We start from the raw sequence: 23,295 nt of genomic DNA, 5'->3' as shown, positions 1-23,295 counted from the left end.
GTCGCGAAATGCGCGGAAGACGCGCAGGTCGCGTAAAGCGTCCAACCGCGCCGTCCGTGCGATTTTATTCAAATCGCGGTCACCACCATCTTGGCGCACCCGCGAAACCAGCGGAACTCTCTGCGACATCCGAGTGTTCCGCGCAGAACCACGACGTCCGCGGAGTCGTGGATCACACGGAGGGCCCGGTTTTCTTAAAATGGCCGCTATCAGCCACCATAGAAACGGGAATGCCCGGGGCAATATGCCACCGACAATGTATGCAGTTTACTGACGACTTTTCCCGCGTGATATGGCGTACATGTATGCGTACCATATTGATAGAAGACAGCTCAACGAATGTTGGGCTGCACAAAAGACACACACTATCGCGGTCAACCGCTTGTTGTCACCAATGGCCTACCAACAGTGAGAGTGGTTAAATCCTATATCTAAGGCCATATTGAACCCCTACCTCATCCTTCATATATATCCTACAGGCAGGCACATTAAAGTGGTTTTACCGGAGAGATTGGGCAAAAAATCGAACAACGCAAATCGATTTTTTGTTATTACTGGATCATGGCCTAAATAATTACCTTTCACAAGCTATCAGCCTCGTCTGTGCATGTCTTTCCGTTAAAAATCGGCTGGCAGTAACATTCCTAAAATTTAAATAACGGTTCGCATCATAACTTTTTCAAACTGTAGAAACATTTCAGTCAGTACCGTAAGTAGTACAGGTATGATATTACTGAGGCAATGTTCTGAGCTATTCTTGGTAAATACAGGAAATTTAATTACAGTAGCCGATATGGGTAAAAATCTGCGGTATATATATCCTTTTTAAGCACTCAGCCATGACCCTCTTCCGTTAACAAATGTGTTTGCGGATGCAAGGTAGCAGTCAAGAACTTCACGTAACACATAAACAGATATTGAATACATGAACAAAACTGTGTAGGTGCAGCTTTCAGTTGACTGTGTTGTCATGAACTGATGACTAGCATGGCCACTAAGTAATAATAATCGTTATAAAGGGCTGACAGTCGTGTGTCATTGTGACCAATGTGTTGGTAATTAATGTACTACATGTAGAACTTTGATAAGTCATACCAAAACAGCGAGTGAGTGATTTGGGTTTATCGTCGTACTAATCAATTTTTCAGTCATATGACGACGAAGAAGTCCTTAGAATGCATGCACGTGTAATATGCCTCCTTGTTGCCACCGCTCTTTTATCTAGTGCTGCTTCACGGAGACGACTTACCGAATGCAAGCAAGGCGCCCCACCCAAGCCATTATACTGACATGGGTCAACCAGTCGCTGTACTTCCCCTTACTACTGAACGCCAAGCGAGGAAGCTAGAACTTCCTCTTTTTAAGGTCTTAGTTGTGATCCGATCCAGGATTGACCCTGGATCTACCGCCTTCAGAAGCGGCATATCACGAAAAAGGTTTACATCGATGTCGTCGTGGTATTCATCCAGCTATAGGCCCACTCTACTCTAAATACATCTGAAAAACTAACCATCTTATATTATTCTTCGTTCTACAGCAAAACTCATATACTTTAACTCGAACACTCTTATCGTGTCAGATAGGAAATGACCTCTGCAACTGAACCATTAGGCCTACTGATTAGCTGGTAATTTGAGATGTACAAATATTGTTGACCAGCCCTATTTACCACTTCTTGAAAACTATTATATAAAAACTAATCACATAGTTTCAAATGCTTGTTTAATTAAGTATATTTGAGAGGGTAATAAGGTTATGTATACGAGATGAAATATCACTTCCAAAAACCTTCCAAAACACTTCATAGCCTGTAAACACTAGACATTTCATACAGCTTCTAAAAAAATGAACACTTCATAGCCTGTAAACATGTGGACACGTTATAGCCCTTTTTACATGTGGACACTTCATAGCCTCTAAACATTTGGACGCAACATAGCCTCTAAGCATCGAACACCGCATAGCCTCCAAAAACTTCCCAGCCTTTAAAGACGTGGATATTCCATAGTTTCTAAGCAAGCACTGTACTACGCACACAGTCGTTATGTATCATTTCTGTCAGAGATCTAATTATATGCATGTCCTTTCATAGAAATTTTACCTTCAACAACCCTCTTCATTTCATTTTATATACCCTAAAAAATTTTGATACATTCTACAAATATGTGTACATATTCAATATAAGACAAATGGCAGTTAAATTACTGGCGTGATTAAAACCCTAATGTTTGTATGGTTTTATCTCATTAATATAATTTTTACATTATTTATAACAGAAATACAGAATTGGCTCGTGGAAAGAATGTGGTCACGTGAATAGTGTATTCAGGTGAAGCTTAATGAATTCATATACATGCTGACAGCGTATTAATTATATAGGCTTTGTACAAAGAGAAGAAATATAATAAAATATTCCGAAATGTTCATAAATAATTTTTTATCCTACTTTCTTTATAATTTCTTAATAGCCTCGGCAATTCGTCACCAATTGTTACCTATAACATATTATATGTATGAATCTTCCCACACTTATCTTAATTTCCTTACTTACATAAAAGCTTGTCAGACTTTTCAAACACATTCATTATTAAACTATGCGCTGCTTCTGTTGAGTTCTTTATTTCACAATCCCCATTTCAGTATTAGTTACCTGTCTGTGGCTTCAGTCACAAGCACCATAACCTTCTATTGGGTGCTTCAATAACCGATAAGCTACCGTTTATAATGTTATACTCATCGATTAAGTTTTTAACGTACCCTAAATAGAACGTAGATTTATTTATTTGATTTATTTGAAAGGTGTTTTACGCCGTACTCAAGAATATTTCATCACTTATACGACGGCGGCCAGCATTATGGTGGGAGGAAACCGGGCTGAGCCCAGAGGAAACACACGACCATCCGCAGGTCCCACTCACGGCCGGAGAGGAAGCCAGTCTGAGCTGGACTTGAACTCACAGCGATAGCATTGGTGAGGGGCTTCTGGGTCATTACGCTCACCAACTGAGCCATGGAGGCCCCCAAAAAGAACGTAGAGGATAATCTAGGGGCAAAGGTTATAAGGCATACAGCGTCCATGTTTTACACTGAAAGAGCCTTGGTGACGGCGTGATACTCCGTTTAGAGGACTGTACCCGCTGGCTACCTGGATTTCAAATATTTGATATGTAAAGCACTTAGAAGATTAAGGTCGTTAAGATTTTGCACGTAGCCAGTTCAGCTGTGTACGTGACGATGAGCACGTGAGCGCGCCTGCTTTCGGACCTCTATTATCGATCAGACCCACCCTAGTGGTTGCATTGCATTGGTGAGGGGACCCAGGCCCATTGTACTGCAATTGCATGCTTAACGGCACCTTCCGCAATAGTAAGACAAACTCGGACTATAGCCACACCTGGTCGATATTGACACAGGTAATTGCAAGCCCCATGAGCCGTGTCACAAATCCAAAAAAAACCCCAGAAATTGCGCAATCACTGGAAAGAGACACTGCCATAGAGACAACAATATCATACAATGAGTATCATGCTTAGGCAGAGTCAATACTGAAGCACCCTACTTCAGGTGGGCGATGACAGGCGGAATCATCTATTTACACGAGCATCCAAATAAAGCAAAAGTGCTCTTCAGCACCTAGAACGGAAAGCCATGAAAAAAGTGATACCACAAGTGTCTAAAGAGTTAATTTCGTAACTGTACACTTAATCAGTCATTGAAAAGATAGGCTCAATATATATATATATATATATATATATATATATATATATATATATATTTTTTTTTTTTTTTTTTGATTGATGTTTTACGCCGTACTCAAGAATATTTCACTTATACGACGGCGGCCAGCATTATGGTGGGTGGAAACCGGGCAGAACCCGGGGGAAACCCACGACCATCCGCAGGTAGCTGGCAGACCTTCCCACATAAGGCCGGAGAGAAAGCGCGCTAACCAACTGAGCCACGGAGGCCCCTATATATATATATATATATATATATATATATATATATATATATATATATATATATATATATATATATATATGATCATAAAAGTAACTATAAAATAAATCCTAAATAGTCTTGACATCATCCGAACAAGTTCAGGGTAAAGCATGTAAGCTTGAAAACAGGGAAAGTTAAAGGGGGAGGTCACAGTCGGCCGTGCCCTGAACCATGATCCTGTCAGGCAAGCAATACCAATGATACGACAGTCTAGGAAGATTAAACCGGCGGCATTCAAACTTGATGTAAATACCATCCTTTCTTGTAGTTATCTACCATAGCCCGGTATAATTGGTATGCCATCGTCATTTATTCGCTGCTAATGTTTACTAGAGCCTACAAACACGACCGGGTTCTCTTGCCAAGACAAGCAATGGCTGGCTATTCTAAGCGAACAGGTTTATACAAGAAGTCTGTCTCCACTTTGGTGTTTCCCAAAATACCTGTTCTAGTTTTTTGGTTTCCTGCACGTGCTGTACGGACAGATGGTTATCCCGATATCAGAAAGGGTGGCGACTATATCCAGTGTGAGCTCACTCGAGCTCACATGCGCTAGGACCCACAAGAGCTCACATACGCGAAACACCCACTTCTTACTCCACAAATAAGTATGCACCGCCATACCAATAGTGCCCCGCTCCCACTGTAAACCCACCTGTACAAGCCTGATCTGGACCCTCGTATATCACAGCTAAGGACAGCTAAGCACGTACGTAAGTTGAAACAGGCCTAATGAGTATTTTTTGGATACCTTTCATAAATCCGAATATAAGATGTGGGCAGCAATTCAGATTTACCATTACGCTGTCATGTCGATTTCCAGTCGATTTTTGATTAGTATAAATAGGGCCTACTAGTTTGTTGCCCATTGTTCATAATAACGAGACAGCACGCCTCACCCAAATCATTACAAGTATAAAAAAAAAAACTGCATGGTCCATATATGTACATGAAAGCACTGAACTGGATACTATCTTAGTTCACATGCACTGTACATATATACATACATATACATATATACCGTACATATATACATATATACCGTACAGTTGTTAAGCCTGCATTGTACAAATCAATTATGCGCAATAAAACTGGTGGATCATACCGAGACTTAATTAAAAGGTAAAATGGTGGGTATAATTCTGACTGAATACATTCTATTCCCAAATGATTGCCGCTTTTCATCGATGCAAGGTAATTCGAACACAACTTACATTACAAGCTTCACTGTCCACAGTAATCAAATGCCAATTCAACCTTCCACTCATGTTACCCTACAGTGGATATATTGACCGAGCACTATGCAGCATAGGATCAATTTTACCATTATCTTGGACATGGTGAAGAAAACATTGGATTTTTCGTATTTATCCAAAAATTATACAAAGGTGCAAAACGGATTGTTATGTTGAACACCATCTTAAGAAGACACCTTTGAAACATATTGGAGTTATAGTATTAAGAAGATACGACATGAAACGCATGTTCTAGGCAACCATGAGTGACTCACAAAAATAATTTAGACAAGTTGTTTGTGACTGCTATGACCTTATGGCAACATATGTTTATCATGCACGTGTAAAATGTCAAGCTTACCCTGGGAGTTGCTATACACGGCAACGCATGATAAAAATACTTTGTTATGGCAACAAAGGAAGGCAATAGTATAGTGCTCTAAACTTGATCATGATAAGAGATCGTTACAAACACTACATATCGAAAACCATTGAAAAATTCTTTTTATGGTCATAAAAGGGCGTTAGTAGACGAGAATATCAGTCAAGGCCGTAAGCAAACAATGAACTATAAATGGTTATAAACAGCAGTGGGCTTGGAGATAAGTGCAAATCATTCAGTGTCAGTGCTTAGTGTGTCCGATACCTCAGTTGGACACTGGCGGCAGCAATTTACAAGCATGCTTTTGTTCTGGGTGTATGTTTTTGGGTATAACGTAGGGAGTATAATGTGTATCTGCTATGTCCAGTGTAAAATAAAACCAAGAGTACAATGTGTTTGTATCACCTGTGACAGCTGTTAATGTGATTTACCGCCGTTTTTTTGGCTAATCTTCTAGTCTGGGCATATGCATGTGTTCATGTATAGCATGCGCGACAACACCTTGGCTGAAACATATCCAAACATGTACAAATTGTTCCGCTTCACTTGACAACATTTCTCTGTACATGGACTTCTTGTGAGGGGGGCCTCCGTGGCTCTGGCCTCGGACCCCTATTAATTTTCCATACGTGACAATGTTAACGTCTAGCGCTGTAGCTCAGTCCCAAACATTCCGTGGCCAATAAGCTTTGGTGCATACCTGGCCCAGCCTGTGAGAAAGAAGCCATAAAAATCTTGACATAGGTTGACCGTCAAAATCTGGACCTTTCCATGCCGGCAGCTGGGAGGCGTGCCTAGCAACGCCAAGGGGACGTCACTCGCAGCCTCATCACTACCTCACACCTTGTGTCCTCTCGCCCAGAATTTCAAACTTTCATCAATAAAGCTCATACCTCCTCAAAGTTTAGACAGTTTCCAGCATTTTAATACCAAGCATGCACCTGTGCACCAAAAATGGACGCCTGGGAGCAAAAAAAGACTTTATACCCTAAAATTCACAGAACTACAATCGTCCCTACCGAAAAACGGAAGTTGTAATGGGGGTCTGTGTCCCTCTGTTGGTTAGCTAGCGCAGCGTAATGACCCAGGAGCCTCTCACCAATGCGGTCGCTGGAGTCTAGCTCATGCTGGCTTCTCCGACAGTACGTGGGAAGGCTACAACCTACGGATGGTCGTGGGTTTTTTCCGCGCTCTGCCCGGCGTCCTATCACCGTAATGCTCGCTGCTTGTCTGGGTTTACTAGTGATGACACCTGCCTGGAACTGACAGCTGAGACTACGGACAGACACATTATTTGGTGACCTACAGTAGTATATTAAAGCCAGCAAAGGAAGTACAGAGGTGTGCAAGGCAAGCTTATGGAACAAGACTGGGCTGTGATAGCATACGTAACCACAGCCCTACAGAGCTACGGCCGCGCATGTACTTTGAAAGTTGCTGGTGGTGAAGGGTGGGATAGGGGGGAGGGAATTTAAGGGGGTTGAGGTCTAAAAGTTCAAGGCCGGTTCCTGGAAGCATGTAAATGGAAAATCGCTGATTTTTAGGAAAAAATCCCGCTTCCTTAATCCCTGTTGATCCATGTGAAAAATTCTCGAGTATGGCGTTAAAACAATCAAATGAATAAATAAAATTATTTCTACTTTATCTTCTACCTCGATATGGTGTTTCATTTAGAGCAAGTCCCCATATGTTCGTTTTGATATAAAAGGTGTTTCCGAAGCAATTTAACTGTAGGCCACTACATGTTCATGTTCACAAGATGTTTGTCTTAGGGAAGACCACTCCGTGTTCATGTTGACAAGGTGTTTCTCATAGGGCAGGTCACTTCATGTTGATGTTGATATGGCGCTTCTCTTAGGGCAGGTCACTCCATGTTCATGTTGACAAGGTGTTTCTCTTAGGGCAGGTCACTCCGTGTTTATGTCGATAACGTGTTTCCCTTAGGGCAGGCCACTCCATGTTCATGTCGATAAGGTGTTTCTCTTAGGGCAGGCCACTCCACGTTCATGTCCATAAGCTGTTTCTCTTAGGGCAGGTCACTCCATGTTCATGTCAATAAGCTGTTTCTCTTAGGGCAGGTCACTTCATGTTCATGTTGATAAGCGGTTTCTCTTGAAGCAGGCCACTCCATGTTCATGTTGACAAGCTATTTCTCTTAGGACAGGCCACTACATGTTCATGTCGATATGGTGCTTCTCCTGGGGCAGGTCACTCCATGTTCATGTCAATAAGGTGTTTCTCTTAGAGCAGGCCACTTCATGTTCATGTCGATAAGGTGTTTCTCTTAGAGCAGGTCACTCCATGTTCATGTCAATAAGGTGTTTCTCTTAGAGCAGGCCACTTCATGTTCATGTCGATAAGGTGTTTCTCTTAGGGCAGGCCACTCCATTTTCATATTGATCAGGTGTTTCTCTTGAGGCAGGTCACTCCATGTTCATGTCGATAAGCTGTTTCTCTTGAGGCAGGTCACTCCATGTTCATGTTGATAAGGTGTTTCTCTTAGGGCACGCCACTCCATGTTCATGTTGATTGTCTGTTTCTCTTGAGGCGGGTCACTCCATGTTTATGTTGATCAGGTGTTTCTCCTAGGGCAGATCACTCCATGTTCTTGTTGATCAGGTGTTTCTCTTAGGGCAAGTCACTCCATGTTCATGTCGATAAGGTGTTTCTCTTAGGGCAAGTCACTCCATGTTCATGTTGATCAATGACCCAGAAGGCTCCCACCATTGTGGTTGCTGTGAGTCAAGCCCAGCTCATATTGGCTTACTCTCTGGCCGTACGTGGGAAGGTCTTCCAGCATCCTGCGAATGTTTGTGGATTTCCTTTGAGCTCTGCCTGGTTTCCTCCCAACACAATGTTCGCCACCGCTGCAGAGGTGAAATACTATTGGGTACAGTGTGAAACACCAATCAAATAAATACATACTTTTATGCAACCCAAAGCATCCAGTTGCATCTATTTACGCATGCTTGCACAAAGTTGAGCACAGTTTGCTCGAAGTCATTGTGATGCATCAGGCCATGTGACTGTCATGTGACAGTTGCCACCAGTCGTCGTCCACCTGCACACACCGAATCTTTTCCAACACCGTTAGATGCCCACGATCCCAAGATTTCCTCAAACGTTTCGACATAAGTGTTATGCGGAGGTCGGCTTTGTCGAATTGGATCCAGTTCCTCAGAATTGCAAGATGACCCATGCCCCGCTTTATGGTACACGTATGGTACCCTTTACGCGGAGTGTAGTACTAAATGCATAACATGAATGCTGACGTTAAGATGTATTCACATAAAGTATCTCAACTCTCTGTACAATTTATTATTCATTGTTCAAGACTTCACTGCTTATGACTGGAAAAAAATGTATTTTCATGACTCATGTTTTCGTAAATTACAAAAAAAAAAAAATAAATAAATAAAATAAGCATTTGGTAGCTATGCTTCCGAAGAGCTCTCCTGTAGGATTCATGTTGCTGCAAAACTTCTGCAAGACTTGTACTGTAACATGGCTTCTAACAGACAAGAGATATGCGAAGGTCATAATCTATGGTAATTAGTACACATGCAGGGATTTCACGACGGAACATTATTGTGCTTTACATGTATGGATAACTGCATTCCATGCATATTTTTTTTTTAGATAACAACCCTAACATTTAACATTTACCGAATTTTTTAAAGTTTTGTTAATTAAAAAACAAATACGGACCATCCCATTCATATTATTGTGTTTTACTTGTACTATGCAAAACCTGAGCTCAATACATGCAGTTTTTTTTTCAAGATATCACCCTTAACATTTACCTAACATTGCTTTCTGCTTCGGACGCGGGGGATACATAGCTGCATTCCATGCATAATTTTTTTTTAGATAACAACCCTAACATTTAACATTTACCGAATTTTTTAAAGTTTTGTTCATTAAAAAACAAATACGGACCATCCCATTCATATTATTGTGTTTTACTTGTACTATGCAAAACCTGAGCTCAATACATGCAGTTTTTTTTCAAGATATCACCCTTAACATTTACCTAACATTGCTTTCTGCTTCGGACACGGGGGATACAACATTACAGCTGAAAGACAAGGCTCATGACCATCTTAAACAATTCTCAGATGATAATAACACAGGTCACAAGTTTCTCAACTGTTCGAAGACAAAAACTTATTTTATCTGAGTTAATAATCTTCCTTTTCACACATGAACCATACATGTATTTATTTACAAAGCAATACTACATCAGAAAATATGCCAGTTTCACATCACAGTCTTAGATCACAACTGTTCTCTTCACTCAGTCAGGATAGATAATCCTAAAGGTTAAATTTATTCGTGGACCTCTGTCATGATACTCTCTCGGGATCCGATGCTGGAAAATAAAAATAAAAACATTTTAAAATAGGAAACATTTAACCATAAATAAGACAGACAAAAGCTATTAAAATGTATTAACATACATGTATATTGACTGTATTACAATGAGCCATTTTCTGTGAGAAATTCTGACCCTATTTAAGTTCTTTATACATATATTTTTAATAGGAAAGAGGGCTCTACAGCCATGACACTATTAAATGGTTAAGTACATAACTGCAGGTTTTAATACCATGAACCAATATCAAAAGAAGACAGTTTGGTTTTACCAGGGAGTGATTATTTCCTCTAGGACTCTAGCATTATTTAACCCTTCATGAAACTGATAATAACATAGGCTACACGCCAAAGGGAAAGTGAGTATGCTTTTGTGTGGATTTGGATCAAGGCACAGATTCAACAACTTCTCAAATAATTCCCCATGCTGCCAGATAGAGCAAGGAGAGTTAATCATCCTAGGCAACACGTCAAAGGGAAAGTGAGTATGCTTTTGTGTGGATTTGGATCAACAACTTCTCAACAGAATTCCTCACACTGCCAGATAGAGCAAGGGGAGTTAATCATCCTAGGCAACAGGCCAAAGGGAAAGTGAGTATGCTTTTGTGTGGATTTGGATCAACAACTTCTCAACAGAATTCCTCACACTGCCAGATAGAGCAAGGGGAGTTAATCATCCTAGGCAATAGGCCAAAGGGAAAGTGAGTATGCTTTTGTGTGGATTTGGATCAACAACTTCTCAACAGAATTCCTCACACTGCCAGATAAAGCAAGGGGAGTTAATCATCCTAGGCAATAGGCCAAAGGGAAAGTGAGTATGCTTTTGTGTGGATTTGGATCAACAACTTCTCAACAGAATTCCCCACACTGCCAGATAAAGCAAGGGGAGTTAATCATCCTAGGCAACACGCCAAAGGGAAAGTGAGTATGCTTTTGTGTGGATTTGGATCCAGCCACAGATTCAACAACTTCTAAACAGAATTCCCCACACGGCCAGATAGAGCAAGGGGAGTTAATCATCCTAGACAACAGGCCAAAGGGAAAGTGAGTATGCTTTTGTGTGGATTTGGATCAACAACTTCTCAACAGAATTCCTCACACTGCCAGATAGAGCAAGGAGAGTTAATCATTCTAGGCAACAGGCCAAAGGGAAATTGAGTATGCTTTTGTGTGGATTTGGTTCCAGGCACAGATTCAACAACTTCTCAACAGAATTCCCCACACTGCCAGATAGAGCAAGGGGAGTTAATCATCCTAGCCAACAGGCCAAAGGGAAAGTGAGTATGCTTTTGTGTGGATTTGGTTCCAGGCACAGATTCAACAACTTCTCAACAGAATTCCCCACACTGCCAGATAGAGCAAGGGGAGTTAATCATCCTAGCCAACAGGCCAAAGGGAAATTGAGTATGCTTTTGTGTGGATTTGGTTCCAGGCACAGATTCAACAACTTCTAAACAGAATTCCCCACACTGCCAGATAGAGCAAGGGGAATTAATCATCCATGGCACTATTATCAGTATTCTCCTATCCTGATGTTTAGATTTCTGTTTTTTAGGATGGATGAAAATATCTTCAGTAGGTAAAATTGCTGCAACTGTCCACACTTTCCACAAATTCAAGTTTGCAAGTTTTAGTTTTATATTCTCCTGCAACATTGCAGAAAAATTTATTACACCCCTAAGACAACAATTTGAATTGTCTGTAGCTTGTCATTAGCAAAGAAAAAATTTAACGAATCTGTGTTGCTCTACCCAGAAAAAATCATCATGCAATCATGTCCATCAATGCCTTGGTATACACATCATTTAAACTCCACTTTGAAATCAGGAAGTTGCACTTTTTCTTCTGCATTGTCTTTGACACACTTAGACCACTGACTCAATCCTCGGGTTCCCTAACTCCTCAACACCACAGAGTAACATTCAATGCAATTTATGTATTCAATAAATATATGCACCTTTTTCATTTTAATTCGAGATAAAAAATCATTGGCTGGGTTGGTCAATTTCAGGGCTTCAAAAAAAGTATAATTTCACCAGTCTACATCAACTAATGAGCTCAGAATATGCTTCAATAAACACCTTACAAAAATCCGAAAAAGTTGATTTGATTGATTGATTAATTGGTGTTTTACACCGCACTCAAGAAAATTTCACTTATACAACGGTGGCAAACATTATTTATGGTGGGAGGAAACCGGGCAGAGCCCGAGGGAAACCCACAACAATCCACAGGTTGCTCACACACCTTCTCAGAAAAGGGCCGGATAGTAAGCCAGCGTGAGCTGGACCCGAAAAGGTTGAAGAATTACAGTATACATACATATACATGAGGAGATGACATATTACATGTAAGTATTACCTGCCAGTCTTCTTGTACAGCTCCCTCCATGATGAGCAAACTGCCTTGATTCAGGGGCATGCTGACATGCTGAGCATACTCATAGTTAGCATCCTCTCCCTGAAGACCAAAGGAAGTGAATAAACCCCTCATCACTTGTTTAGTAGTACTAATAGTAGCACTGAAAGTCTTAGCTGAGTATGATTTCAACATACCTTACAACATAACAGGGTTCCTTCATACATGTACTCCTCATACTTATGTAAATATAAACCGGTAACGAAGAATTAACAGCATCTATTTCTATATTGAATTATTTCATAAATAGGGGCCCTCCGTGGCTCAATCGGTTAGTGCGCTAGCGCAGCGTAGTGACCCAGAAGCCTCTCACCAATGCCGTCGCTGTGAGTTCAAGACCGGCTCATGCTGGCTTCCTCTCCGGCCGTACGTGGGAAGATTTGTCAGCAACCTGCAGATGGTCGTGGGTTTCCCCCGGACTCTGCCCGGTTTCCACCCACCATAATGCTGGCCGCCGTCGTATAAGTGAAATATTCTAGAGTACGGTGTAAAACACCAATCAAATAAATAAATAAATAAATAAATTTCATAAATAAGAAAAATTCTCATTTTTATGAAAATAACAGAGGGGTTCACAGATGAAAGTTTTGGATGTATCAATCTTTGTACAATATATTTTATGATATTTTGAGGGGGGGTGGGGGTGGTGGGGGAGGTTGTAATCAAGAGAGACAACTAACACTAGGTACGAATTATGTTTTCCAATACAAGAGGAAGTTTTCTCACCAAATCTCTATTATGACATCACAGAAAGTTATTTATTGGAAAAACCTAATTAGGGGAACTTACAGGAGGTGCTTTTTTTCTCAGTTCAAAGTTTCTTGTGTCTCCAAATGACAGGGAAGCAATAGTTGGCTGTGAACGAAGTGATTTTTCATCATCTGAGTGCCATGGAACATGGTCATGGCCATCTCGGTACAGATTGGCCAAGACAGAATTAAACTTATATCCTGTCGCCTCCTCCAGTCTTGCTTTGAGGTGCCGTAATGCAGGAGTCATCTGTTGACACAATTTCACAAAAAAAATTTTGGGTCAAGAGCACAAGAGAACGCAAAGGGTTACAAGAATTTAGCCAAAAGCAACAACTTTTAGACAGTTGTGAAATACAGAACTTTCTTACAAATGCTGGCAACAAAATTCAGACATTTTGGTGACAGCGCTATGAGTGATTGATTTTCTGACTGATTGATTGTATGGTGTTTAACACCATGCTCAAGAATTTTTCACTTACATGACAGCCAGCAGGTTCATGGGTGGAGTAAACCATAGTGCCCAGAGTAAACCATCCACCACTACCATCAACCTGACAAACCACATGACTTTAAGCTGCAGCCAGAGCTGTGAGGTCTAGATTGAAACATGGAATCTCATTGGTCAAGGGCCTGATAGTCGCACAGAGCCAACTCATGCCCCGTGGCATTGCTTTGGTATGATGTCAAGGTGTAAAAGACTATCTTGACGTCACGACATGAAAATCATTATCGTGAAGAGAACAATATGTCAATGTACATGATATGACTTAATTAAAAAAAGCAATAATTGTGACAGCTTTCACTGTGACAGAATGCCATTTTGCATTCAAATGGTACTCAAAAAACTCAAATGCTCCATATTCAAATATATTAATAAATTATGATGTAAATTAAGCATACATAAATGTGTATCTAGTTAAAACGAAGGGGCTGCTGACCTCTGAGTTTTTATCGTGGGTAACTCCAGAGTATGAGTAGGGGTGCTCCCCAAACCAAGCCGTCAGCCGTGGCTGTAAGTAAGACTCCCCATTCTTCACATCAGACCTCTGTCTCCAGGGCAAGTCTTGATAAAACTGGTCATAAAACCAGTCAGCCTCCTTTGACTCAATGAATTCTGGGAAAAAGCGTAATCTGAAACAAAAAATATTTTTTCATTTATTTTTTTGAACATAGTTCTATACCAAACTCAAGATATGTCAAAATATTCCATTTTTATAATGATGGCCAGCATTAAGAAGGGAGGAAACCGAGCACAGCCCATCCACAGGTTGATGCAAGACTTTCCCACATACGACCAGAAAGGAGACTAGCATGAGCTGAAGTTGAACTCACATTGGTGGGTTCACACTGGTGGATCACAATGGCGATCACATTGGAGGGAGGTTCCTGGTCATTATGCAGCTTAAGCATGCTAACCAAAAGGCCTCATAATCTCCCTCACACTTTTCTACACAGTAGTTTCATGGAATGTGTTTCATGAGCACATGACGATATCTCCCGATATGACATATACGTTCACTGACACTTCACAATACTGTAACAGAAAAAAGGATGAATGAATGAATGCTGCCAAAGTGTTGCTGCCACTGAAGTGTCATGCCGAAGACACCAGACATGACACCCCATCCAGTCACATTATATTAGCACCGGGCCAACCAGTCATGTTTCCTTCGTCAGACTTCTCAGTGCTGAGAGCTAAGCGAGGCAGCAGGAAGTATCATTTTAAATTCTTCCATATGGCCTGACACAGGTCTGATCCTGACTCCTCGAGGTCTCCTGACTTTGAGTTGGACGCTCAAACCACTTTGCCACTGAAGCGGTCACAGAAGGAAGAGAACCTGTCACACAATAGATCTGTTCGGCCTACTGCTTTGTATTCCTTGTCAGATGGAAGCTCAAGGTTTAAGCTCATACCTTAAATCCTTGCTATTTACGTATTATTACAATACTGTAGTTAGTTCTTTCTGTTTGAAAACACGACTTCAGTAATACACATTATGAAGTAGTACTATGCTACACATAACGAAAGTCAAGCATATAAGAAAACAATTCCCTACCTGGATGTTCCAATCTCACTTTCACTGATGTCATACACACCAGGCTTTCTGCACAGGAAAAACAAAGATGCATTAAATGGTAACTTTAATATATTATTTATTTATTTATTTGATTTATATTCAACACAGTATTCAAGGTAGTTAAATTTTAATACACTATGGTGTTCAGTGAAAGGTGGAGGAAACCGGACAAAGCAAAGAAAAACAAAGGCAACTGAATAAACCTGATAACTCAAAGGAGAGGTGGATTCAAATATGTGACCTTATTGGTAATGCGTTGGATTGTTTCAGCCCGGTGAGTCAGTGAGGGTCCACATACTTAAAATTATTCAGTGAAACAAGAAAAAAAAAACAGAGCTTTCAATGATTAAAGTCACATGTTCTGCATCACACATCTATGTATGTGTAGATTTACAGATGAACTTACACATATATGTGCATGTAGTTGATACGTCATAGGTGTGTATGATCACACTCATCTTTCCATAGATATACAAATATAGCACAGGAATACTCTACATGTCTCCAGTACAGTGCATGTATATCTATACTATACTATATCTGAATTATCTAACTTGTACACATAATCCTATAATAGATACTATACATTTGCAGTGTTTTTCTAACAGCTTGTTGAAAACTGTTTACTGGTTCTTCTTTCTTGTCTTTTCTTGTCATGATTAAGGGTAAAATGCTGACACCACAGCGATAAACTCAATCATTCATTCATTAGGCCTACTGCTTTCTGCCTGAAAACTTACGTGATGACTTTATCAGGAGGCTTCACACGGATTTCCTGAAATGATTTGCAAAAGATACATGTATACATAATAAAATGTAGCAGTTCTCAAAATAACATTAAAATTCATTATGTTTGACAACGGCTAGAAATGTTATTCAAGTGAATGTAAACAAGTTTTGACCAGCTGGATATGACAATGTCTGATTCAGTGTAGAGATATAGTTGTGTCCTTAATGAAGAAACACAGCTATTGTATGATTAAGGCAACTCTGTTGGCTTTAATTTATTTATTTATTTATTTAATTAGAGTTTTAGGCAGCACTCAAGAATATTTCACTTATACAATGACCGGCAGCATTATGGTGGGAGGAAACTAAGCAGAGACCATGGGACTGTTGGCTTTGACATTCCAGATCATATTTATTGTTCTAAAGTACTTTATTTGTGGACGTGACATTAACTAAGTCTGTAAAGGCATAGGACTAGGCCAATGGAGTGAGTGAGTGCTTGGGGTTTAACGTCGTACTCAACAATTTTTCAGTCATATGACGACGATAGGCCAATGGAAGCTTGCATCTAAGGCATTACATAGTCTGTAAATGTCATTTAAGCAGAATAATCTCCTCTATTTTCCTGGTTGAAATAAATAAAGTGTCAGAGGGTATAAATCTCCCAGTTTAGAAATCAGAAGGAAGAGGAGGAAGTCCATCAGTGATATAGTCACTTACTGGCAAACACTAACTTAATGGAGCTCTCTGTGTTCAAAGCCACATGCAGGCATTGAGGCAATTACTATTTTACTCGCACTTACACACTTTACTCACGGAAGTGAAAAAACTGATTGTTCTGTAGACTTAAGCCTAGCTTATGTCACAGTTGCATGGAGTCAGAACTAGCTATAATCAGTTCCAGGAGCCAGTTCAGGAATGACAAGAGTGCTTTTTAGTTTGTTGGCAATTAGTTACAATCAGTTCCTGGGAGTAGAGCTTGTTCTACTTGAAGCAATCAGCTGGAACTGGTAAATATCATGTATAGATCATGTGATTTGATGCGCCATCTTGTACAGGCCCATGACGGTCGTACGTTCGAAACTGGCCTTTGACAGAAACTCTTGCAGTGATATGAACACTCTGACGACTGAAATCAAATAGTTCCAGTTACTTTTGCCCAGTTGTCAATGTGCCCAGCCATGTGTATCAGTTGTCATTACTTTTCTCTTATCGTAGTGTGACATAAGATAGGCCTTGCGTACAACAATTTCCTGTTATTATCAGGCCTAGTTTTCAGTGGTCTAGTGTTGTTCATTTCCCTACATCTCCCAACCCATTCTCCATGCTAATCTCTCACCTCATGATCTGCTAACCATTGCTGTAGGCATACGGAGAACCTGTATTTGAGCTGTATCAAATGATTTGGTTTGGGAAAACCCAAGGCTTTTAAAATGTGTGTTGACTCTAAGGTGTTTGGTGCCTTCAAAGCTCTGGCACTTAATTTGACAGTAAACTGACAGAGATACTTATAGCCCCATGTGGCTATTTCAACTCCTCTTTTTATACTGAACTGGAAGAGTGTCATACACCTGCGGCTTGAGATGCCAATGGATTCAGTGTCACCATGAGTGTGAATATCAGATCATTTTTTATAACAGCATGCAGGACATAGTCTCACTTCACAGTCCACACAGTTGGCCTATCCCACTGTATTTCTTTTAATTCTTGTTGTGGGTTTCCCACTGGCTTTGCCTGGTTTCCTATCACCATTATGCTGGCTTCCGCCATATACTATGACTATTTTTGGCATAAAACACCATTAAAAAATTATTAAAAAAATAAATCTTCTACATTTTCAAACTACAACTCTGAATGCAATTTGTGTCTATGGCAATAACTTACATGTATGTTTGGAGGCTTTGGGAACACAAGGGCTTCACACACAATGTAACATTTTCATATTAAAAATGCCTTCAACAAATGCTTAAAACAACACTAAGTCTGCAAATGTACATGCAAAAAGGTTGAATATATGCCCCAGATAACAGATGCTATAAGTTTCTCTAGTACAATGCAATACATAAAACCTGATGAAGTCTCCCTTTGCCAATTTCTACCGCTTGCTAAAGCGTATCAATGACTTTAAGTACACATACTTCTTCTGGCTCTCTGTAGATGAACTTTTTGCCTGTGGTGGGTTGGTCGACGATTTTGCCCATCCATGCCTGACCTTCGTAAATTCTCGATTTTTCTGGCTCAGAAGGTGCGCTGGACGATGCAGATGACTTCTTGGGCCTTTGAGGTGCAGCCCATCCACCCTGCACTCGGGCCCTTCTTCTTTTATCACTACTAGAACTCATCTTTTATTTGACATTTGTTTTGTTGTTTACATGGAAGCTGACATCTTGGATTTCATGGAATTGTGGGATAGATTATAGAAAAGTCCACTATGCGACAACGGGGGGGATAAACTACGGCAGCCATGACACAGGGCTGAATTGCGCACTGTTGGTTACGAAATTTACCTCCGCCCAGTTGCGATGGCATTGTTTACTTCCGTATAGATAAATTCTTGCAGAGTAAATCTATACGTCTAATTTATCATTTAGTTGATGTCATATATTTTTCATTTGATTTTTCGGGGCTACAGTGGATACTGTAAGTTCGGTAGGTATTTACCATATGATGGTTTATTTAGGCCTAGGTGTTGCCTGAAAACAATAATATTCATTTTTTAAATCAAATCTTAATTATGAATATGGCTGTTACGTGATGATTCATACCTGATATTTCTCATTTATCTGATGATGAGAAACAGTGTTGAGAATGCTGCAATTCCTGTCCTACAATACAATTACAGTACTCTGAGACGTGCTGGATTTTTACGTGATCCCTTGGCTCCCGCACTGTGCTAATCATTTCTCGACATTACACTCACCTACTGAGCAGGTATGCATATCATGTGTTTACCGGTATGTGTTGTAGTGCTGACTGCATCGATTATAGCTTAAGCTAATTGGCCTCTTCTTGTGCAGAGCTGAGCCCCAGTTCTGTTTCACCTCACTGATGTTTACAACTTTGATGATCATGATTGTAACTGATTCGCTAAATCATCCAGTGCGTTGACATGTCAAAGACTGTATTGGTCAACCATCTTTTGAGAGTAATCCAGCTGTTCAGACTTCAGAATGGACCAACTCAAACCTACATCCACCGTGTATTGAATTCAAACTTCAGGCATTAAGGCATATGATGACAGTGGTACAGCAATTTTCTCATAGCCCAACAGATGTGCCAACATTTGTGGCGTGGCTGAAAACATGCAGCATCGGTTGTACATCCTGTGCTTCACATGGCTTCTGAATGTGTAACAGTACCTGTACTGAGGTGGTGATATCTTGCCAGTTCACTAGTTTACCAAGTCAAATGATTTGCTGCTATTCGCCGACCATAGCAGCCTGTTCACCTGTGTTGTTGTACTGAGGTAATTGTCTGATATCTCACCTGTTTACCTGTTTTGTAGTATTGAGGGAGTTTTCATATCTCACCCGTGAACCTGTCTTGTAGTAGTGGATCATGGGTTCTGACCAGAGCAGCCTGCCTGCAGGAGGACCTGGCAGTAACCTTAAGTCACAGAGAGATGAGGAGATCCCCTACACCTGCTACTCTATCAGCAAGCCAATAGATGGAGGTGAGAAAAATGAGAGTTTCTTAACACGATATGGGGGCCTCTGTGGCTCAGTTGGTTAGCACGCTAGCGCAGCGTAATGACCCAGGAGTCTCTCACCAATGCAGTCGCTGTAAGTTCAAGTCCAGTTCGTGCTGGTTTCCTCTTCGGCCATACGTGGGAAGGTCTGGCAGCAACCTGCTGATCGTCGTGGGTTTCTCCCGGGCTCTGCCCGGTTTCCTCCCACCGTAATGCTGGCCGCCGTCGTATAAGTGAAATATTCTTGAGCACGACGTAAAACACCAATCAAATAAATAAATAAATGACACGATATGGTTGATTTACAGTTACAGGTCACTACATTTTCTACTATTCCTATTGCAATAATTAGTAAAAACAAGTGCTCAAAACTGCCGACCTGTATGTTCTTCTGGTTTGTTTGTTTGTAATATGTTGTGTCTGTTGTTAATTTTGTTAAATGTGAACATTTGTATAATAAGTTCCTGTAAGGAAAATGAAAAATTAGGAAAAAGACTATTAGAGCATTGATTTATGCGCTGCAATACACCAGTGAATACTAGTGCAAAAAGGTTCTCCTGCTTCACAATAAATGACTGATTTTTATTTGTGCCTTTCAGAGTCCCCAAGATCCTCCCCTAAGGTGAGCAAGACGAGACTTCAATCTCGAGAGGTGAAAGATCAGTCTACTCCAAAGCACGACATTGTTGTTGTTGCAGAAGGCAGTGCACCCGATCGCAACGCAGACCCAGAACTGGTGAAACTCAATGCTATCCCAGCATTCCTTCCTATCATGCGTGGGTCATTGAACATCCCGACAAGCACTCGGGAGTCTGACGTGCTGGATAAACTGGATCACCGTCAAATCTTACTTCTGTGTCTGCGCTATCAGGACCACCTGAAGCAGCTGAGCGAGGCTGTTGCATTTGACCAGAACGCTCTCTGCATCCGCATCAAGGAAGTGAGTAGTTACATTAAAGACTATGGGACATCAAAGAGTTTAATGCAATCAGATACTCTTCAGTAAGAAGAAACCCTCAATTTCATGTCCATTAGTAAAAACAAAAAGTTTGGCATATGAATCAAACAAAAAAAATAATGTTAATGTGAAAATGCTATTCTTTTATCTTTGAGACCTGAATAAAGTTAAATATAGTTTATGAGCTTAAATGTATTGTGAGAAGGAGACATCCATGCATGGTGACATTATATCTAAATCTGTTATTTCTTAGCCTCGATGATAACTGAAGTAAAATGGTGTGCTATTTTTTCGTCAGATTGACTGTGCCATTCAGATGTTGATGAATCTGATGAGCGAAAGGCAGAAAAAATATTCAAAGTGTGCTGAACAGTTCCAGAAGGTGAATGAAACCGCTTCAGCTTTAAACCGCATCAAAATGAACATTGAACAAATAGTCCCTCTAATGGATAGACTGAACCAAGTCCTACCTACTGATGACCAGTTAGAGCCTTTTAGTTTGAAGCCTTCAAAGTCATGAAAAAAGAAGTGATTTTATTGCATCAGTGTCATTGTACAGAAAGTCAGATGTGGTAACTGTGCAATATTATCCATTGCTTCCTAGTTGAGGTTCCAGCCACTCACATGCATCATGACTATTATCATACAGTACATTTTTTGTCCTGCTGATCAGAGGTAGAAAGCATTGCTTTGGTGTTGTCAGAATACAGGTGTCTACTTTAATACAGCCTTCACTGTTTATAGTCGTCATGGTCACATCAAATGTGTATCTAGTTACATCCTTAACCCTTTATTTGAATGTTGGAGAATAATCGCAGATGTTTATGTGCATAGTCTTCAGTATCATGTTCGTTAAAGTGTCTGTACAGTCATACATCTGGATCCAGAACATTTCTCCCATAAGGAGAGTTTTCTCTTTGAACATTTCCCCCTGATATACATGGAACCAGGTTATTTGATGAAATGTAGAGTATATTTGTATGTATATTTGTTATTTGTTACACCATATACGCATAGTTGGCTTTATTATACATTTGTATCTTCACCACATTATTGTCTTTTGCTTCACATTTTGTGTAATGAATCCATAAAACTATGACTTTCATTTGGCCTCCATGGCTGAATGCTTTGCGTGCCAGTGCAGCAAAATAATTCAGGAGCTTCTCAACAGTGTGGTGGCTATGAATTTAAGTCCAGCTCAAGTGTAAAACACCAAGCAAATAAATAAATATGACCTTTGGAGAATAAGAAGAAAGACTTACTTTGGCATTCTGTTACGGATTTTCTGTTTTAGTGCTAAACTGTCATGCATGGTATATGGTGATATACTGCAATAAATTACATCACATCAGAACAAGAAATCAATGTGTTTTCCTTTTCTTGTCAAGTATATGGATTGGAAAGACTTGTCTGATGGGTTAAATATTGGCCAAGTTCTTTACGATGCTTGCCTTTCAGTCTCTATTCAATCCCAATCTTGGACAGATCACTGATGGATCCCTCCGGCTCTCATTGTTTGTAGTGGCCTCTGTGACCAAAACCAGTCTTCCATCAGTATGGTGTGCATATATCTGTATGTCATGTGGGAAAGTGTATCAGTAGCTTGCCAATAATCAGTGGTTTACGCCTGGTATCATCCTCCCATAAAACAGACTGCTTTCATATATGTGAAATATTGTGGAGTATAACATTATGCAATGATCAAATAAATAAATAAAACAAGTGTGGTGTTAAACCACAGTGAAATGTTATTTAAATAAATAAATCAAATTGGGTCCAGCCACAGATATCACTGTGCTTTGTGAACAATGATTACAGCTGTGTGTCCAGCCACACATATTACTGTGCTTTGTGAACAATGATTACAGCTGAGGTGTGTCAAGCCACAGATATTGTTCTGCACTGTGAACAATTATTACAGCTGAGGTGAGTCCAGCCACACATATTGCCCTGCACTGTGAACAATGATTACAGCAGAAGTATGCCCAGTGACATATATCAGTTTGCATTGTAAAGAATGATTACAGCTGAAGCGTGGCCAGTGACAGATATCACACTGCACTGTGAACGATGATCACAGCTGAAGTACATGTATGCCCACTGACAGATATGACAGATACTGACAGATATCACTCTGCACTGTGAACAGTGATCACAGCTAATGTGTGTCCAGCCAGAGATATCACTGTGCTTTGTGAACAATGATTACAGCTGTGTGTCCAGCCACAGATATTACTGTGCTTTGTGAACAATGATTACAGCTGAGGTGTGTCCAGCCACATATAATACCCTGCACTATTTACAATGATTACAGCTGAGGTGTGTCAAGCCACAGATATTGCTCTGCACTGTGAACAATGATTACAGCTGAGGTGTGTCCAGCCACAGATATTGCTCTGCACTGTTAACAATGATTACAGTAGAAGTATGCCCAGTGACAGATATCAGTTTGCATTGTGAACAATGATTACAGCTGAAACGTGGCCAGTGACAGATATCACACTGCACTGTGAATAATGATACAGCTGAAGTACATGTATACCCAGTGACAGATATCGCACTGCACTGTGAACGATGATCACAGCTGAAGTACATGTATGCCCACTGACAGATATGAATCTGCATTGTTAACAATGATTACAGCTGAAGCATGTCCAGTGACAGATATCACATTGCATT

At 40.4% G+C, this 23,295-nt stretch overlaps 2 protein-coding genes across 5 annotated transcripts; one reads left to right on the top strand and one right to left on the bottom strand.

Moving 5' to 3' along the window:
• Positions 1–9,483: 9,483 nt before the first annotated feature.
• LOC135470018 (alpha-ketoglutarate-dependent dioxygenase alkB homolog 3-like) lies at positions 9,484–18,378 on the bottom strand. The gene is made up of 7 exons (XM_064748714.1): positions 18,109–18,378; positions 15,982–16,016; positions 15,221–15,268; positions 14,102–14,294; positions 13,201–13,410; positions 12,355–12,453; positions 9,484–9,991 (listed from the first exon to the last, which is right to left on the bottom strand). The coding sequence occupies exons 1-7, from the start codon at positions 18,310–18,312 to the stop codon at positions 9,917–9,919; spliced, it is 864 nt and encodes a 287-aa protein (XP_064604784.1). The 5' UTR covers positions 18,313–18,378; the 3' UTR covers positions 9,484–9,916.
• Positions 18,379–18,417: 39 nt separating this feature from the next.
• LOC135470027 (BLOC-1-related complex subunit 5-like) lies at positions 18,418–21,971 on the top strand. Of its 4 annotated transcripts, none has more exons than XM_064748744.1 (4): positions 18,418–18,619; positions 19,520–19,643; positions 20,258–20,598; positions 20,915–21,971. In XM_064748744.1, exons 2-4 carry the CDS (start codon positions 19,529–19,531, stop codon positions 21,134–21,136), a joined length of 678 nt encoding a protein of 225 aa, XP_064604814.1. In that variant the 5' UTR covers positions 18,418–18,619; positions 19,520–19,528; the 3' UTR covers positions 21,137–21,971. The 4 variants fall into 4 exon arrangements, with proteins under 4 accessions (XP_064604814.1, XP_064604797.1, XP_064604823.1 ...); XM_064748727.1 differs by having other exon boundaries at positions 19,476–19,643; XM_064748753.1 differs by lacking the exon at positions 18,418–18,619 and adding an exon at positions 18,640–18,901.
• The last annotated feature ends 1,324 nt before the right edge of the window (positions 21,972–23,295 follow it).

The sequence above is a fragment of the Liolophura sinensis genome, chromosome 1 (assembly GCF_032854445.1).
Source record: "Liolophura sinensis isolate JHLJ2023 chromosome 1, CUHK_Ljap_v2, whole genome shotgun sequence".
Classification (NCBI taxonomy): domain Eukaryota; kingdom Metazoa; phylum Mollusca; class Polyplacophora; order Chitonida; family Chitonidae; genus Liolophura; species Liolophura sinensis.
Note: the sequence above shows the minus strand (reverse complement) of the source record. Positions and strands in the feature narration are given on the sequence as shown.

Coding starts and splice junctions, on each gene's coding strand:
- LOC135470018 (XM_064748714.1), bottom strand. CDS start 18,312: ATGAGTTCTAGTAGTGATAAAAGAAGAAGGGCCCGAGTGCAGGGTGGA. Junction 16,017..18,108: donor TCTACAGAGAGCCAGAAGAA/GTATGTGTACTT, acceptor AAATCATTTCAG/GAAATCCGTGTGAAGCCTCC. Junction 15,269..15,981: donor CCTCCTGATAAAGTCATCAC/GTAAGTTTTCAG, acceptor TTTCCTGTGCAG/AAAGCCTGGTGTGTATGACA.
- LOC135470027 (XM_064748744.1), top strand. CDS start 19,529: ATGGGTTCTGACCAGAGCAGCCTGCCTGCAGGAGGACCTGGCAGTAAC. Junction 19,644..20,257: donor CAGCAAGCCAATAGATGGAG/GTGAGAAAAATG, acceptor TGTGCCTTTCAG/AGTCCCCAAGATCCTCCCCT. Junction 20,599..20,914: donor TCTGCATCCGCATCAAGGAA/GTGAGTAGTTAC, acceptor TTTTTTCGTCAG/ATTGACTGTGCCATTCAGAT.